Source organism: Trachinotus anak, unplaced genomic scaffold, assembly GCF_046630095.1.
Source record: "Trachinotus anak isolate AG129_WGS33_773 ecotype Australia unplaced genomic scaffold, CSIRO_AGI_Tana_v1 ptg000008l, whole genome shotgun sequence".
Classification (NCBI taxonomy): Eukaryota; Metazoa; Chordata; class Actinopteri; order Carangiformes; family Carangidae; genus Trachinotus; species Trachinotus anak.
This window is the reverse complement of record NW_027273859.1, coordinates 12,509,995-12,529,739: the sequence shown is the minus strand read 5'-3', so window position 1 is coordinate 12,529,739 and position 19,745 is coordinate 12,509,995. Positions and strand designations below refer to the sequence as shown.

At 41.6% G+C, this 19,745-nt stretch overlaps 1 protein-coding gene across 3 annotated transcripts in view; it reads left to right on the top strand.

Moving 5' to 3' along the window:
* Nucleotides 1-19,745, top strand: part of LOC139623962 (uncharacterized) — a 296,887-nt gene that overhangs the window by 41,195 nt on the left and 235,947 nt on the right. For all 3 annotated transcript variants that reach the window (XR_011691618.1, XM_071482655.1, XM_071482656.1), the window contains exons 3-4: nt 3,886-3,928; nt 5,459-5,693. Coding sequence is in view for 2 of the 3 variants with exons in the window: in XM_071482655.1 (XP_071338756.1) it covers nt 3,886-3,928; nt 5,459-5,693 (278 nt within the window). In the remaining variant the exon portion in view is untranslated. The remainder of the gene's footprint in view (nt 1-3,885; nt 3,929-5,458; nt 5,694-19,745) is intronic.

Genomic DNA, 19,745 nt, shown 5'->3' with positions numbered 1-19,745 from the left:
TGTTTAGCTTGTTCCCTGCTCCAGAATGCTCTCTCCCCTCCTCACTCCCTCCACCACCAATTCCCTGAGAGGGGGAAAATAAATTTGCTTGTCTCTCCGCTGACTGTAGAAATTAATTGCTGAAATCTTGTCCCATCCAAGTGTTACATTCACACGCAGGACATTAACATAACTAATTTGAAAGAGCTCAAATGACTGCATAATGGAGCTCCGTCACCATGCATGACAGTCGCTGGTCATACCAAATTAGCTTGGTTTTATAATTGAAAATTTTCCCCCCCTTTCTAATTTTTACACCATTTCCCTCCTCTTTCTTCATCTACTTTTTCTCTTCTTCCTTGCCCCTCTTCCTTCCATGGTATCTCTTCTTTCTGTTCCGTTTTCCTGATAAGAACAAAGGTTTTATAATTTACAAAAAGAGTGCTTGACCTATAATTAGAGAAGAGGAGTGAGGGGAGAGGAGGGGGAGTGCCAAGTGGTGGTGGCAGAGTCAGATCCTTAGTCCTGGTAATGATGCTGGAGACCTTGTGGCCCCCAGGGAGGCAGAAGAATAATGGGATGGGCTATTTTTATGGGGGAGCAAAGCAATGGGCTACCAGCCGCTGGGATGCTGGTGCCTGGGTATGGTGCAGAGCAGCAGGGGCTAGCAGGGGGCTAGTGGGGGTGAAAGGAGGGTGAACACTCAACCTGCCAGACTGCCAGCTCTCAGCCCTGCCCATCAGTTCTGTACGTCAGCCTGATGCACCGCTTCCGGCCTCCATGCCCCCGCGCCAGCCGCTGCCCTTGCCGCAGAGAGAGAGAGGGAATAGAGTGGGTGGGTGGATGAGTGGGTTGGAGGCGGGTAGAAACATCTGCCACTCTGAGGATAACAGAGGACTCAGAAATGCAGGGTGAGGGGATGTCACAGTGAATTGATGCATCTCCATGCTCGGATAAATACACATTACTGGCCACATAGATAAACCGTGGAGACCTGGCTGAAATAATACGCACAAAACTTTGTTTGAACCTGACTGGATGAAATTTACATTTGTATGGATCCTGATCAGTTTTAAGAAATGAACCAAAAAACTCAGCTTTAACCATTGAAAGTTTGTAGCTGTCAGCTGGAGTTTTCTATCCCACCCATTTTTCACTTTTTCTAATCTGAATTTAAATTCTAAAACTATTATTATTGTGTACTGTTTGACCCAAGCCTGGTGCTAACACAGATATTGTTAATAATGTACTTGTGTGCAGGGTGTTGCTGCAGACCTACGGCTGCCAATATTTTTGTGTTTTGGTTATACGCACTCTAAGCACTGCTATTTATCATACTCCCACATAACAATTCTCAAGAGTTAAAGGAGCAAAAGAAAACAAAAACAAGAAAACAAAAAGTACAAGAACAAAAGAAAACAAAAAAATCCAAAACAAGAAAATAAAACTCTGGAACAGTCACAGTCTTAATTCCCATTGCATTTCCATTCTCATCTTTATTTAATTATTCCAATGAGGACTCTTATGCTTGTAAAAGTAAACTTAAATCCTGGACTCCTGTACTGTTTCTGTATTCTTTATGCATGACAATAGCAACTCTACAGTAACCACAGCCCATAGTCAGCCACTGAGCTTAGATGATTTTTACAGCAACACTCAGCTGCTGTATTTAAGGATTTATGTTTTAAAGCATGATCTTTTAATGGATGTACTTTCATTAAACTATTTTTGTTTCTTATTATTCCTGGGACCAGAGAAACTGTACATAGACCGGTAATTATCAGCAGTTCATAATGAGTGTGGTCTTTCCAGTGAGCTGTAAGTTCTGAGCTGAGCTCAAGGATATAATTTCATGTGAATTATTACCATATGCATTTCTTCAGGAGCACTTAAAAACTTATGCCATACCCGTGTATTAGAAGTAGTGTTTCTTTCTGGCCAAGCCAGAGCTGAAGTTACAGTCTCGTGTGTTTAGTGTGTGGTCTTGTTCCTTAGTAAAGAGAATCAAAGCTGTCTACATTGCACTGTCCATACATGCATACACGCATGCTTTGTTACAATATGCACAGCCAAAATAGTGTTAGAGTTCTGCATGGTATTTAAATCAATTACATCTATACAGAGTGACATAAAAGGTTCTTAGAAGCAATGTCTGTCTTAATTCCACACTATGTACAGAAGTGCTTGATTTAAGAATGTGTTGTTGAGGGACACTGTTGTTTGAAATTACAAAAGTTAATGTATATGGAGAAGCTCGGACCTGGAAAAAAGTCTTGACTGTGGTGGCAGCCTACAAAAAGCTTGTATGAATTTTGCAGATGCATTTCAAAATTTCAAGTTAAATGATCTCCAAAGAACATCAATATCTTGTACAATAAATGCCAAAAGTGCACTGCCAACATTAGTAGATGGTACTTAATAATGCACACACTCAGTCGTCAGTTTATGAGGGACACCAAACTAAAACTAATGGTTCTAATACAACAGTCCTCTAATAAATTCTCCTTTGTAAAGGTTATAATGTACATTTGCTGTTGGAACAGTTTTAAAGAAGTGTTGATTTAACTGATTGTTTTGGAGGCTACAGTTTGCACTGATTTTGAACTGTATTGCACTATACAAAGAGGTCTGTCTGTTATTTAGCCTACCCTCATTTATTTTAACGGAATGGACAAAATAATAGGAACACCTGTCAACAGAATGCAGTGCAGTTCAGCAGCACCACAAATTGTGGATTTACGGTCAAGTCATCACCTTTTTAACACAGTTTCAACAAAAACTGATCATTGAAACCGCCTTGGATGGAGGATTTATTGCAGGACTGTTGTATTAGATTAGATACAAGAATATCTACATTATTAAAATGATATATTCTTGTTCGTATGATAGCAGCAACTTCTAGTATAAATCCCTGGAAACATACAGTACTTCACATAAAAATCAGTGACCTGTTTTGCACATTTTCCCCAAAGTTTCCAAGTGGCATTTCACCTTTCATGTTATTTCCTTTCACACATTCTGCTGCAACTCTTTCATAGAACCCAACCCTTAAAATGCCAAAGGTCACGAGTCAAACATATGCAGCATGGATTACAATTTATTACCCCACATTTGCCTGATAATTTTTCTCTTTTGACAAGCTTAGGTAAATCATATAGCCTACTCTATAATGTATGAGAACTCTGCTGGCTTGATGAGTAAAGTCTGTTGCTATTGGCTGTTACCCCTGTGGTGTTTGAGTTCCCATAAGACCAATAAGGCTTGTCTGTGTTCCAACATGACTGGAGTCAGTGCAGGAACAGGTAGAGGTCCAGGTATTTATAGAAACCATATGCAAATGGATCAGTGCCATGTTGGATTGTTAGTGCAGAGAGGTGACAGTTAAATACATGTACATAGAAGGAGAAATATGTAGGCTTCTCCCTCTCTTTTGAGACAAGTCTAATCAGTTAGGATGGCCTCCTCTCCTCATTTCATTTGAATATGTTCAGCTTGGACTCAGGCTAAGGAAGTGTCTCTCCCCTCCCTTGTATATTATCCCTTCCCGCTGAAGGCTCATTATTTTACAGCAGGGTGTGTGAGAGGTGGCCCCAGTCTCTGAACTCTCTGTCGAGGCTGTATTAATCAAACTTCACACAGCGGGGAAGGGTCCACCCACTGACACAGCACCGCTCACTCTACACTTGAGGACAAAAGGGAAAACACACAACTTGAGCTATTACTGTGAAAAAACTACAGCATTTGAAGATTACCACTTTTTAGTGATTTCTCACAACAATTTCCCACACTGTTTTAAAGATTGTCTCAAATATAGCCCATGCCTACAAAGTATTTTACAGCAATATTTACCCATTTCAGTCCATGTGTCTTATGTTAACATTATGCTTCTCTTCTTTTTCTCCACAGTGGACAACAAGATCTTTGCATGGGGAAATGGCACCAGTGGACAGTAAGTAAAATTCACAAGTAAAGTCTAAATGAGTATCTGAACAGGTACTCAGGTGTTCATAAAAGTTTAGCTGTCTTTGGTTAGTTTTGTTCTGCCCGATAGTCATTCAGATGCCTTATTGTCTTCTGACAATATACTGCACAGCTGTATATAAAACTTCAGATAGACACTGAAACAGAAGGAAGACAAATAGACAAACATAGTTAAATGCAAACAGTTGTTTTCCTCCTGATGAGCCTCCTTGTTAAAACTTCTCCAGCCAGGAGCCAGTCTGGCTGTAATGACATCTTGGGACCTGGGGGCTACAGTGATTCAGTGGCCCTCACATACTTAAACAGTAGCACAGCAGACCTTAGAGAAATACATAAAAGAAACAAAGGCATCACTCCTCACTCTCTCATCATCTCCCATTGTCCCTTATTCTCCTTATCTCGCTCTCCATTTCTCTGTCTCGTTCTCTCTCTCCTCTCATGATGCTTTGACCCCTCTAAGCAGGTCAAGGCTCTCTAGTGGGGAGCTTATAGTTGGAGGAGCCTATAGTTGGAGCTTCACAACACCCACTTGCAGAGCAAAGGGTGAGCATCTCTGTTACACAACTGGCACTCTGATATCTGAAAACTCCTCAGCTCTCCTGTGTGTCTCACTGGAGGCGAGAGAGGAGGAGAGTACAAGGGAGCTGTGTAAATTTAAACTGGCAAACTTTCTGATGGAAATAGCAGTGACCCCAGAGTGGTCTTGTCTTGAGTTGAAGCATTGTTGTAATCAATACAGGCTCTCGTGGGGACAGCGGGCAAAGACCTTTCGTTCCCCGTTTGTGGAAATAATGGAGAAGACCGTTTGTTATTTTTCCCAGACATGCCGCAAACTAGTAGATATGGCCAGGGCATTGCAGGTTATGACGCTGGCTCAGGGAAACAAATACAAAGAGGAGCATTTTATCAAGAAGCAAACAGCAGAGCTCTGTTTGAAGCTGCTGGGAGCTCACAGGTCACAGGGGTGCTGGGGCTACGTTTGACCAGCTCATGTTGAAATGGGGTCTTGGATGTTCTCTGTTCACTCACACTAGGGACACAGACAGTAACACAACTCTCAGCTAGGCAGGTCTATGTAAAGTCATTTGTACAGCTATAAATTGAGTTATGTTCAGTTATTATTTCTTCCCCTTGAACATAAAACTGACCTCATTGAAATATGCCTGTTAGACATGCAGTATATGTGGAGAAAACATACCTGAAGGACAACACCACAGTGTTGGATATATTGAGATGTCATTTTATCTTATTCTTAAATGAAAACAATTTATTCATGCCAAGATGTTGACAAGCATATTTTGTGACATTTGAAGTCAAACGTAGGCACATTGACATATGTGATAAAATGTTCAGTGCAATTCACTGTGCATCATTGTTATGTCTTACATCAGACACATTTTGTGTCAAACAAAAAAGGTCATTTCGATGATCTTGGGATGTCCTGTACATGATGGAGAAGAAACTTTCAAAATTAATTTTTTCTGTCTGCTTTTTCTAGGCTTGGAGACGGAGAGAGGGCAGTAAAGGACCAGATAGTCGAGGTTAAGTTGCCACAGAAAGTGACCGTTAAAGGAAGTGACAGAGATGCAGATGTCATCAATATAGTTGGTGTGGCCTGTGGAAGCCGACACTGCTTCATATGGACTCAAAGTGGGCAGGCCTACGGTTTTGGGAACAACTTTTATGCCCAGCTAGGCTATGACTTCCAGAGGGCTGACTTCAAAGAGCACCAGGTACGGAGATTGAAGCATATTTACTGTAAGGACCCTCTGAATATGCATGCATGACACCCACAACACAAAACTCACAAAAAGTGTGCACTCGTCACATTAAAACCCAAGTGATTTTATAATGCCCCCTTAAAACATCTACATAATCTCTAAAGTATAATATCATTAGTTTTTAATTAATTGTTGTGAGAAAGAGAGAGAGGGTCTGATGGAGGCATGCGTGTGATGGATACCTCAAGGGTCTGGACGGCTCTTTGCTGCTTGTCTCTCTCTATCTCTGTCCTTACATGGCTTGCCATACAGTAGCATGCTGCTGAACCATACAAATCCTAAATTAAGTGCTGTGGAATTGAAATTGGCTCTCTTGTGAAGTGCTCCACTTGCATTGGAGCTTAATTTTGCCTACTCATATCGTTTGATTCAGTCCCTCAGTCCCTCTTTTGCTCACTGCAGCCCATCACTCTCTCTTCCTTCTCATGCAAAATAAGCCCATTTACCGCAATGTGACAGCGTCTAGGTGAATGATTGCCACTCAACACTTGATATATGGGTATGTGCCGTTGTGCACATGTGTACTGGATATATTACATCTCGGACAGATTTTCCTAGTCTTGCAGCTACATTAGTGCATTGTTATACATTAAGTCTTTCAGTTTTTGACTCCCACATATTGTAATGGATGGATTAAAAAAAAGAGGAAGAGTATTTCAGTCCACTTTCTCTCAATCGGCCCAAATATCATTATCTGTTTTCATTTGATTCTCCTGTGCTGAAGTCAGTATGAAGAAGCTTACTCTTAAAATCTTGTGAAATTTCTGCTTATTTTCTTTGTCAGCCAGTAATATCTGACTTGTGTCTTTAGCTTTTGAATGATCTTTTACTTGTCACCTTTAAAACAATTTTATCAACCCATTACATCTTGCCACCAAAGTGAAGTGTTCAGTTACAGTTTTTTATCATCAGGATACTTTTTTATTGTTATGTTATCTGTTGCTCCTCTGGCCTTGTTTCAACAGTTACATAATACTTACAAAGATAGAAATTCCCACAGGAGAGGCCTTGGAGTTCAAATGAGACTGATCTCATCTTCGGGGGATGGAGGGGGGGTATACCCAGCCACCTGGCAACAGTATGGAGGCCCAGGGCCCAAAGCTCTCACCTCTCCCCCTGATAAAGGCCACCAGGATCTGCATGACTGCATCCAGCCCTCACCTTTCTAAGCAAAAGCAAAGGACACTGAAGGGGGGAATGCAGGAACTGTTGCAGAGAAAGGGGCCTGGTGGTGTGTGTATCCCAGTGTCACCCTTTTCTCTCGCTCTAGTCATACCAGTGGCCTCTGATTGCCCCAGGTAGAGGCCCAAACCTTGCCCTCTCCCTTGTATTCCACCAACCTCCATCTTCTTTTCATCCCCTTTGCCTCCCTGTGTGCATTTTCTTTTTTTTTTTCCTCAGTATGTCCAGACAAGCTGCTCCACCTCCATTTATCCCCCAAACTCTGTACTATACGATACTGGCCATTGTTATAAAGAATCTGTGGGTTGGAACCGCTGCCTTCACCCCCAAGGCTCCGTTTCTCCTTACCATCTGAAATGGAGTGGTGGCAGGCCGTTGAGATCTGAGAAACACTATATTCTGGCCCAGTGGTAAGGTGTTATGATTCTGCTCACACCTGTGAGCCCTTTGTTTAGGCCCACTATGGCATTTCACCTGCAACAGACAAGGTTAGACAGAGCTCCTATTTAACAGTTTGACTGACATTATTTTAATGTCACACCGTGGGGTGCTATGTCTGTGAACGGAAATGAAAGTTAATCTTACTTTTTTCCCCCTCTCATGTCTCTGCCCCTCTCTCTGTCCCCCTCATTAGAACAATGACACTGTCATTTTCTCAGGGTTTTGATGAATGTGTTTGTATGCAGACAGGACAATGCCTCTCTAGTTCTCCATGTGCTGCCTTATATAAACATTTTGATAAGAATTAACAGTCACTGGAGATTGTTAATGTGGTAGCTTTGATAGTATCAAGCCAAGTATCATGTACCATAGGTGTGTTTGTTTTGGTGTGTGTGAATTTTTTCCCTGTATACATAGCATAGTTTAGTCTGTAAGTAGGTTAACACCTCCTCGCTGAAAATGTACCACCCATTGTCTGTATTTCTACAAAACCAGGCAAAAAGCGACCGTGGGAGCATGAAAATAAACTCTGTTCCTAAGTGTGACACGTGTGCAGCTTGAGCTTGGCACGGCATCCGTGTTCAGCCTGGCTGAGCACAACTTGTTTGAATGTCATATTTATCCCTGTGTTTTGTCAGAAAATTAACTTCCTGTGAGTTTGCGGCAGAGCCGAGCATATGGCCACAGCTCTCTGGAGATGACAGCCTAGCGGAGCGGGAGCTCGCCGGTGCCGCTGCCCTGCTCTGGCGGCAGATGCTCCGGGCTTCTCCGCGATTAAGTGGAGATCATCACTGTTTTCTTTGAGCACCGCTGTGCCTTGTACTCTGAAGTGTTCCGTTAATCACTGCCTGCCTCCCTGCTTTTTTTACACAAGCTGCCAAAGCTCTCATTAAGTTTGAATCTCCCTCTCACCACTTGCTTGCTCACCAGCTCGATACCTTACGTGACTGAATCTTAGTTGTCACCCGTTCTGTAGGAACACAGTAGTTTGTTTTATCTGTTTGCTAGAGGGATCATAAAAGCCATAATGTTTTTTGTGTACGCATGTTTGAATGGTAGAAGAGATTCCATCTCTTGTCCTCTTCTACTCTTCATTCATTTTTAAGGCATTGTGTACATACTGTAAAATGAGTATCACTTTTTGTGCTACTGAATGCTCTCTCTTGTCTGTGTATGCTGATGTAGTCTGCATTTGCGTTTTTCCCCAAGCGCTAAGATGCTGCCTTGTTTCCAGTACAGGCCTCTGAGGGGAGTGAAGCCTTTTCTGTGCTTGTCTTTTTTCTAGTGGTGCCTCTTCCTTCTCTTTCTGCATGTTATTAGGAAACACTCCCAGTCACATTTACAATTTTCAAACATTGTGTGTGTGTGTGTGTGTGTGTGTAAGTGTATATTGAGCATATGCAAGTATGAATGCAAGTATCATGTAAATGACAACTTTGGTCAAAGTGAAACAAAGGGAAAGAAATTGAGTCTTTGTCAGCCCCTCATCCCACCCCAACCTCAGTATCACACATATCACACAGTTGTGTAGTGTGTATCTCCTACACAAGACGGCATCCATTGTTATTGTTAAACATTGTGACACGCTTTTAACCCTGATTGATCTTGATCTCCGACACAAATAATAATGTGATTACAGGCTTTTCTCTGCTTCTCTCTTCACAGCGGTGGAAAATAACATTAGATATTTCCTTTCATGTTAATCGCCTTGGTTGGAAGTATACCTAGGTGCACCAATAGGCCTCAGTAATACCGCCTTTCTTCTAAAAAAAAAAAAAAAAAAAAACATCCAAAATAACCTATTTGCAGTACACCCACACACACATTGCTTAGCTCTGTAACACCTTTATTCTGCACCCATCAAAGCCTGGCTTGCTTGTCCTGGTGCAGCGATCATTTCCCCACAATAGCGGGATGGCATTACAGTGCTTTTGAAAGCATTTGCATGGCAAAGCAATAACATGTGCCTTGTAAATAAAGGAACTGATCCTGTTCATCGCAGGTTGGATTTCCTGGATAAAGCTGTGGGAAATGGATCCCTGTGCCATCTCACATCGATATACAGACCCTGTGTCCTCATCCTCAAGTTTACTTTGCAGTAACTGTGTGCTTCTTAATCTTGTCTACGAGGCTGTCAGACACACAATAATGTATGTGGTACTCTCTGCTGCGTTGGTTACTTGGCAGACATGCTGATCTGTGCATTTTTGCTTCTTTTTCAACATGTAGATACCCAGATAAAAAGCTGACCCTATTCATTGAGTCCAAGTACCAAAATAGCAATTGCTGTTCTCAATCAACTATGAAGACATTGGTTTGCATTTTTTGGAAGAGGTTGATTAGTAATTTTTCTGAAGAGGCTCTTGAAATTACCTTTAAATCGGGCTGAGTTGACAGACAGCTGTTTCAGTATTCATTCTACACTGTAGACTAGGTAGGTCATTAACAAAGGATAATGTTATTTTTGTCATAGTTCATATTGTATGAGTCTCATCCATTTGTGCCCTCTGGACCTGCATATTGTTATTCATCACCAACGTTTAGCTCATCTACTCAGAATCAAATCTATTCACAACTGTACAAATTGCCGCTGTGCTCTTGGCATGGTACAGCTAATTTTTAAACGAGGAAATTCCTTGTCAGGAGCAGCCATGGGAGAAGGTGTCAGTTTGATACCACAAGTACACTAACGGCTGTGCAGGAGCATAAGCGTTTGCTGCGCTTCGGTGACGGTGCGTTTGATTTCAACACTGACCACCGGTGATGCCAACCCTGTAGTCCTCATCTGAGCTTCCTCTTGAGACGCAAACATAGACGGCCCTCCCCCACATCTCACTCAGGCTGATGCCGCTGAGAGAGAGGGAGACTGGGAGAGAGGGAGAAAGTAAGTGAGAGGCTGGCAGACAATAAAGTCGGTATATAGTATATACTTCTATCACTTGTCTATTGTTACACTGCAGTTACAAGTTATGCTGTACGTGGGAACTCAGCGTGGGTGTACAGCGACCTAAACTACTATACCCATCTCCCCTAGGAGCACCTCAAAGGATGCTTGTTCTGTTCCTCCACTCAGGCCCTGGGCTCTGCTGAAAAATGAGAGGCAAGGCAAGTGAGAGACAGGGAAGAGAGGGAACAGAGGGATGTAGTCTCAGCTGTGTAGGAAGGCTAACCTGTGCCTCTGGAGATCCTGCGTCTTTTCAAAAGTACCAAGACAAACCCGTCTTTCTGACTCCTCACTCCTTCCTCTGACTTGTTTAGGACCACAGTGTTGAAGTTGTTTGCTATTATGACTTCTGCTGCACTCTGGGACTCACTATAGGCATATTTAATTGTCTGCCATTCTTTTTACCATTAGATGTTATGCAAAGTTTGAACTTGAAATGTGCATTATTTTCTCAGTGTGAATGAGAGAATATGGTGTTTGTGACCTTGTTTCAGTTTGAATCATATGCCCCACTGTTTCCTAATATGCCCCTAGTGTATGTAATGCAGAAAGCACATTTATTACACATCAATAATTCTGTACATTTCCTTCTGGAAAACTAATTCTCATAATAGGATTTTGTCAATGTGATTTGAATAATGATCTCAAAACATCCCATTTTAGGCTACTTAACTAAATAGAATATTACTGATTGCAACACTTATCCATGGTTGGGGTTTTGGTAACCTTCTTTTCTGTTTCTTGCCAACAGCCAATTTTCTCTCAATTAAAGCATGATATTAGCACTCAGTAGGGCATAAACAGAAATAACCGTACACTACTGAATATCATGCCTTGATTATGAGCTTAAGAGTGGGTGTACAGATGGATCCAGTTTCTATACTCCTATTAGAGTGCTGGTGTTTTTATATGTGTGTGTGTGTGTGTGTGTCTGTGAGAGAAAAGGAGAGGAAATCGCTGCCTACATGTGCAGGAGTGTCTGTGTAACACTTTGGTGGCAGGAAAAGCTGGAAGTAATCAGCTTTATCCAGTTAAAACCTCTGGAATGGGAGGGCAGGGTGAAAAGAAAGACAAAAGTCACAGGTATAGTAGGAAGAAAAAGTGTATCATTACATTGAGTCAGTCAGTGGTGATGCCAGTTGGCCAAAGTTAGCAGGAAGCTGTCCTAGTAAATGGCAGCAGCTGCTCGCAGTTCGAGAGAGCATGTCCCAGTCAGAGGAGAAAAGCGATGGCATCTACATTAATACTACCTTAATGGCCCATCTGGCGCTCCGTAGGGTCCCTGGCTGCGCCACCGACTCATAGGCGTTTGACAGGCAGTCTCCAGCGCACCAGACGCGCATGGCATGCCAAATGGCGGGGAGACGCCTCCGTGGCGCACAGATCTGTCAAACTCTGTCTGACGCTGTAGTCACACAGGCAAGGGAAGTTAAGGCAAGTTTTCACACGTGATTGGTTCTTGACATGGATGGGGGGAAGGAGGGGGCAGGACGAGAATGACTGCCTTGTCTATCTCTCTCCTCTGAACCCTCCTCAAATGCAAACACACAATATGCACACACATAATCGCACACACCCTCACCCATGCACAATCTTCCATACTAGATGCTAAGTTGCCATGACCAGATTAAACCTCAATGAGAAAGCCAGGTTAAGATTAGCCAGTGGTGGATTCACTCTGCTCTGATGGCAAGTGGAGATAACAAATATTATTTTCGCTGCGAGTCACAGCCTCTCTCTGTAAACAAATACTGGAACAAATTGCTTCATTGGAAGAAATGGTGGAAGGTCTTATCAAAACACCACAGGGGTTTCTGGCTGTAATTGGCATAATTGGTTGACAGAGCAGGCTGCAGTCCATGATGTGGCACAGTGATGCACTTTTTGGGAACTGACTGATCATGGCTTTAGGTCTCTAGATTGCCCTTTCAAATATTTAAAGATACTGTGCAAGAAGTGCATTACTAAATATGCAAACGTAGGAAATTGTAGGGTCCACTGGTATTTTGTATTTGCTTGGGGAATAATTATTATCAAAAATACATAATTTGGTCATACTGTATATTTCCTTATGTAATATTATCCTTCTTTAAATCATGACAGGCTAGATGTTTTTTTTTCAATCAGTTATATAGTAGTTTATATTGTAATTTAGAATAATTCTGAATTAAAAAAACATCCTACGTACACGGTTAAGGAGAAACTTTGGCCAGTTTTACCAGAGGATGATCTCATCCGAATTCCTACTCTGCCCCGTGAGCTTGGCCTTTCCATCAGCCCCTGTTGAGTTGCACAATACTGGCGCAGTGGAGCAGGTCACATTTTGCAGTACCCACCAGCACAGATCACAGTCCCAGAAGTCTGTATCACTCTGCTTCTGGGAAGCTGTGGCTTCTTTCTGTATGAGTAAACTACACACAAAAGTACAGCAAGAGTACTTTAAAACATTTGCTAGCGTTCTTTCTTTCACACTTTTTCTTAAGGACATTTTGAGAGATAGCAGCAGTTCAAAAATGGAACGGAAGGTTCTTTAGAAAATGCATTTCAAATGGCTTATCCAGTAGGTAGCCCCACAGGACACCTCAGGGATAAACCTTGGCAAGAAAGGAAGATAGAGGGAAAAAAGTGAAATTGGAAAGAAGACACAGCCGTGACTAAAACAGTAGAAATATATAGTGAAAAAGGTATCCTCTTAACCTGCCGACGCCTCTTCAGAGGAATCACAGCGCTCCATATCAGTATTCACTTTCTGAACATTCTGCTGTGTTCTGTGTTTATAGAAGAAGCCTAGATCCGCTGATGTCTCTTGCCCCAGACAGTCTCATATTTAGACAGCCGGTGCAGGTGATTTCTAAATGACTCATACCACTATTAGACACTGTCCCAGTTTAGTTTTGTTGTTTCTTCTTTAGTATATTATTGGCATGGTTGATTTTGTTGCTGCATTTACAGTAAACCAGTAGAATGATAGAATCGTGCTTGATTAGAAAAGGGGAATGAAGTTTTATTTTAAACTAAACAAAACACAAAACTAGTGAAATTTATGTCAAGGAGAGGTCAGGTGGACAGCAGCTGCCAAATTTTGTGTGCATGAAGGCGGAGAGAGGGAGAGAGAGAGAGAGAAAAAGAGAGAGAAAGTGGAATCAGTAAAAATGGGTTTGGGGGGTTGAGAGAAAAGAGCAGGAAGAACTCTTCAACTTTCACTCTCATTCCCAGATGTGTTGTAGGCAAGATGTAGCCTTTGAAAAGCTTGTGGCAAAATAGGCAAAATATGAATACGCACACCCTCTCCCCTTTCCCTCTTTCTCATATGCTTCCTCTTTTCCTCTCTCTTTCTTTTGCTACCTCTTTCACACTCTCTCCACATCTTCCTCTCTTTATCTTTCTCCCTGGGCATCTCCGTTCCTTAGTGGCAAGCCCAGCTGGGGGGGTTCTGTGGTACTGCGAGTGAACCTTCACTGTCTCCTTCGGCAGGCAGCTGTCCCTGCACAACACACAAACACACACATACTGCACTTTCTTATGCCTCCCCTGCTAACTTTGATTTCACTAAAAATATTTTCACATTCCCCTCTTCCACTTTGTCTACATATTTACATAAGTGACTAGGCCCAAATGGATAATTCACTGCAAAACAAAGTAAACCTCATTTATTAGCTGAAGCAGCATTTTTGAACAAAAAATAAGGTTTCAATATGATTTTCAGCAATACCAAAAAACAGGACATGACACTTTCCACTGCACTGACCACCACTCTCTCTTGTGCAATCTACTGTAAAGCCACTAGAGGGAGCTTATATTATGCTGTGACCCCCTCATGCCTGGAATCTGTTTTACAGTACTGTCGGTCCAGTAAAGAGCCACAATCTTTCAAATGCTGCCCATTCTGGGCCCTAAGAGCCATCAAGTTTCCTGCAGTTTCATGTCCTTGACAACGCAGAGATCATAGCCTCTAACCTAGACAAGAGACAAAGATATAAATTGGTATCAGCAGTGTGCCTTCCTTCAAACAAATACAATAATTGCTTCCCATGTGTTTATGTGTGAACACAGATATCTGCCAGTGTGTGAGTCTATGTGTGCATGTGTGGAGGTGATAATTCTACAATTGCTCAGAAGCTTGAGCAGAGTTTATAATGACAATAACAAAGAGCATGCCTAGGCGTGCATCCAATCTGCTCCCCAAATGTAATGAGTCTGGGCAGAAGTCTGGTCATCCCAACTTGATCAAAAACGGGAGGAAATCTGCAAATGATTTATTATATCCTGTGGAGATTCATCAGTTACACATGTCAAAATGATGCTGAGCCGAAAATTAAAAGGCATCTTTCGTCACCATTATTTTCCTAATATAGATGGAAAGTGGGAGCGTGAAAGCAATTCAGTCAGGATGGTAGAGGAAAACTGTATTATCTGGTATAATTTAGAACATACTCCAATTTATTTGATCTTCTTCTGTTTGTATCCATTTTATTCAGATCCTTTCCTCAAAAGTAATGAGCAAATGCTATACAATTATTTTAGTATTTGAATAAGAAATATCAGCAAAGCTCTATTTCTAATTTCTTTTTCAAATCCATAGTTGTTCTAAAAAGTACCGAATATTACACGAGTATTAGTTGATTTATTAATTTGGGTGTGCTTATCTCCAAAGTACATTCAAACATTTGTCCTTATTTCATTAACTATTATTAGTTTTTTTGTGATTTATGCGCACCTTTTGTTATTCACATGCACATTTATCCCTACCTGATGTGCACTTTTGCCCCCTTGCATTTCATCAACCTACAGAAGACCAATGCATATTGCTATTTAATCATGTTTTTTACTGTCTCTGTCACTTCCTAATAGGAGTGGGGTGACAGGACAGCATCTGAACTAGAGTCCCAGAGTTGTCCTGCCATAACGTTACACGATCTTTCCTCTCATGTTACTAAAACAGGCTTGGCCGATGGGATTCGCCGTACTGTGCGCGTCTCCTCTCCTCCATTCTTCCTGGCCTTTTCCTGTGACAGGGCTGCCGATGATACAGATCCACTGTGACATTTTACATTGTGCTCCCTAATTGCAGCAGCTGATAGTGGGATAGTTCACCATACAGCTGCATATTTCCTCTTTTTTTTTCCTCCCTTGGCTTTTTTCTTGTTCTTATTTTTTTAAGGCTCCTAAGGTAGAGTGGTGTAGAGGTTTAGACTTATTGCATTGTTCAAATTTTGTGTGATGATGTGCCGTTAGGTGTTTCTCCCTATCTGCAGAGGCGCTACATTATATGTAAAATTCATTCATTAAACTGAAACTTTAAGCAGAATCTTTTTCATTGTTCATTTCATGTTGTTCAAGAACAACAAAAAGAATTTAAGTGAAAAAACAGTAATTTGTGGGCCAGAGTGTTTTTGTCCGTTCCTTCCTTTGCTCCAGTGTTGTGTCCTCAAGTGTCTCCCACAGTCTGACTCCCAAACAGCGAGCCAGGATAAACCTGTGTGACAGATGCAGCTCTAATTATACAGTTGTTTTAAGACTGTCAGGTTGCAGCGAGCCAGCCATTTGGGAAAGCGAAGGAGGAGGGTATAGAGTAAGAGGAGGGGTAGGGAGGGGGATGGTTTGATGGACGGACATTGTAACACCAGCATCTGGTGATAGCTGCAGCTGCCGTATCGTTTTCCCACCGCCAGCTTGCCAGCTAAATAAATATTGCCACGATCTGTCTTGTACTAGCAAGTGTAAATTACTTTAACACGTCAATAACTAGTTTACAATGATGTTTTTTCCTGCCATTTCAGAACATATATTGATTTCACATTGCTGTTAAATGGCATGAGCATTGTTTCCCTCACCTTGGACTTTGTTTTTCACATAGACTCCCAACGAACTTGGCAGGAACGGGAGAAAAAAGGGAAAAACTTTATTGATCATGCAGTTACTCCACTTCTTCATTCTATCTCTAAATAAAAAATTCAATTCATCATGCTGAGTATAATACCTGTTATGATAGCAGATATTACATCTTTTTGTATGATGGTGAGAGTAAGGGTCAGATATATGAATGTTTGTCTTTGTGTGTTTTTATTTTGTCTTTTTACACTGGTGACATGTCTGTACTGTATATGCTTTTTGAGCTGCAATGTGTTAACTGCAGTAGTGTTTTGAAGCTCGTAGTCTCTCTGGTGTGAAAGGAAAACCTTTCTGAAAAAGAAGAAGATAGTGTATCTGTTTTTTTTCTTGCTTTCTTAAGGAAAGCTGATTATAATTAGCAGAGGACAGACATCTTTGGTGTGAATGTTACCAGTATAATTTTCATTTTATGCTGTTTAAATATCTTCCTCCATAATGGAGAGAAGTAATTAGTTGAGACAAGTGGTTCAGTGAAAAACAATGCCGACAATATACATTTTCTGTGTGTGTGGTGTGTCAAAATAGACAAAGAAACTGTAGAATGTACAGTATCTGTGAGGCTTCATAGTTGTTTATTGTGTTCATATGCACATGTGTGCAACCATAAAGCATCTCTGCAGGCATGCTTACACTTCTATATTGTGTGTCTATTTTCATTCATATGGGTTTCTCCTCTTGAGGACAGATGTTGGGAAACCCACAAAATCAGAGCTGAAGCCGCACTATAATCACCGCGATTTCAATCAAGGTCTTGCATTGTGACCCACTTATTTTCTCACAGTGCTGATTGCACTGCAGTGCAGTGACGACTAGCATTACAAAACTGCAGCCTGTGATTAACCTTCACATCATATACATGTCCCCTAACCAGCATACAGAGAATCCTAATCCCAAAATTACACCCACTTGGTCTGGAAAACCTCTCCCTTTGTCAAATTTAAACCTTTTCCTCCCTCATCCCCCCATCTTGATATGATACAATGATGATGTCTGCTTCCTGCATATGAGCAAATTGAGGTATGTCTGAGTGTGTCATACTCAACTGACATATTTCAGCTAATATTTTTGTGCAAGCATGCACGGACACCCTGAGACATAATATACCTAATACGTATTTTTTTTTGCACGCTAAGAGTATTCATGAAATATGATACTAAATACAGAATAAAAAGAAGAAAAGAATAAAAACACACACACACTCATACACACACACACACAATTCTGTTATAAGCTTTTGTGATAATAAGAAAATATTCTAACCTTCTTAGCCACTTTCACCAGTATTATAATTTTCACATCAGTGATAATAAAGCAGATTGATTATTCATTCTCATGCTTCAACACCATTTAATTGTGTAGCCAGAACACTCCAACTTGGGGTCAGCAGGGCTTTCTCTCATTTACACAAAGACACACACACACAAACACACACACACACACACACACACACACACACACACACACACACACACACACACACACACACACATTCAGAAATATCTCTTTCCTTCTCTCTGTCACAGATGCTCACACTATGCCATCTCAAAGGGCCCACGAAAACATGCCTAGACTGGAATTTGCCAAAATATTCTTTCTCTTATCAAACACACACTGTGCCCCATCCCGGTCCCATCCCACTTACTCCTTCAACATCTCAATTAATACCCCTTAGGAGGCATAGCACCCTGCAGAGCCACAGAGACTCACTCCAATGGTGGATTCTCCCTGTAAATGTTCACCACAGATGCTGTAGTGCTTTCATTTTAAACCAAATCACTAAACTATCACTTAACTCCATCTCAGTCCCAATCAGCACCAACAGATTAGGCACACTGGTTCATGAGCAGTTGTCAGATATCATGTGCGTGTATGCGCCTGTGTTTGTGTCTTTGCACTTGAAAGTTATTCCAGTTTTTACACCTTATGGAGATTCTGGGACTATTTTGATTTTTTTATTTTTATTTTTTCAAGTTTGAATACAATATGCAAACTCTGCAGTTGATGAATATGTAGAGATTGTGACTCTGAGCTATTAAAGGCAGATGACAAAAATAAATAAATAAATATTATGCAAACAATCTGCGCTGATGTCACAGATAAGCATTTTTTTATATCTTTTTGGTTTGTTTTGTTATGAAAAAAAATTGAACTGCTACAAAGGCAGAAGGCTTTTACATTCAACAACCTATTACCATACCTGTAGAGCTGCAACAGTCTCTGTTTTCCTGTTTCTCTCTTCTCGCCTTGCCTGTTCCTCCTGTTCAGTAGCTAATGGATCGTTGTGGTTTCCAGGGTCTGCTCCAGAAATGTTCTCCTGTGGAGATCTCGTAAGAAGTGCCCTCAGCTGGTCCCTCCGTCTGCCATTAGGCCTCTCCACACTTTTTATCCCTAGACCTCCGAGACCTCAAACTGCCAAATGAGTTGAATTATGGCCAGTTATGTGGAGTGGACCCGGCGTCACGGGGGAGAGGCCTGAGTCAGTGGAACTAACCACACTCCTGACCATTAAAAGGCAGCCTGACACTGCCTCTTCATCTTTCCCCCTGCTCTCAAAGGCCGGCATTGCAAACCCATGTCCCCCAGAGGAGAGAAACAGTACAGCAAACCAACCAATGAACCAGGCATGCAGCCAACCAGCCAGTCTGTCAGGCAGGCAGCAAAGCAACCAAGGCTCCAATCTCCTCCTTACTCTAGCTCCCACATCATTAAATTTGTTAAGCTCTTCCTGAACTCTCTTTTTGTTTTTAGCTATGTCTTTTTCTCTCATATTTTTGCCCTATATTTTTGCCCTATATATTTACCTGTCTCTCATCTGTCTCTTCCCTCCATGTTCCTCAATCACTTTTCTTGCCAGTTTTCTTTTTTTTCCCCCTCTGCCCTTCAGCTAAGTGGGTGGGGTTGCAGGGTTATAACTACACAAGGTTAATTGCAGCAGCTAAAACAAGCATGGTGGTCAGGGCCCCAGCTACTGTATAAAGGAGGTCATCTAAGTCAGGAAACCCTTACAAATCTACTCACAACATCTACAGTCACATGGATGCTGGCCACACCAGCCTAGGACACAACAGTTTGCATCCCTTACAGACAGACACAAGAGACAGACACACACACACACACACACACACGCACATACACGACACTGAATTTGATCTGTCACAATAACAGGGGCATCATGACATGATGGATACAGCTCTTTTTTCCCCTTCTCTCCCCCTCCTTCCTCTCTCTGGTAATCTTGATGCAGTGTGTAATGTTTGCTGTAGCCAGCGGCTGAAATTGAATGAGTGATACAACCAGAGGTGCTGGGATTACCGTGGGCAGAATTGATGCTATCTGTCCAATGATGTGTTATTTTGTGGAAGTGAGGCAACAAACCGGAGAGAGAAATGGTCGCAGCACTCTGTATGATTTTACAGTTTAAGTGGTGAAAGACAAATAGAATAACAGTGATGTGCTAGCAGGGGTTGTAAATGGTTGAATAATTTTCCTCGATTTCAACATTCATTTATCTTTTCTACAGTCTTTTGCAGGGCTTCGCATGGCAG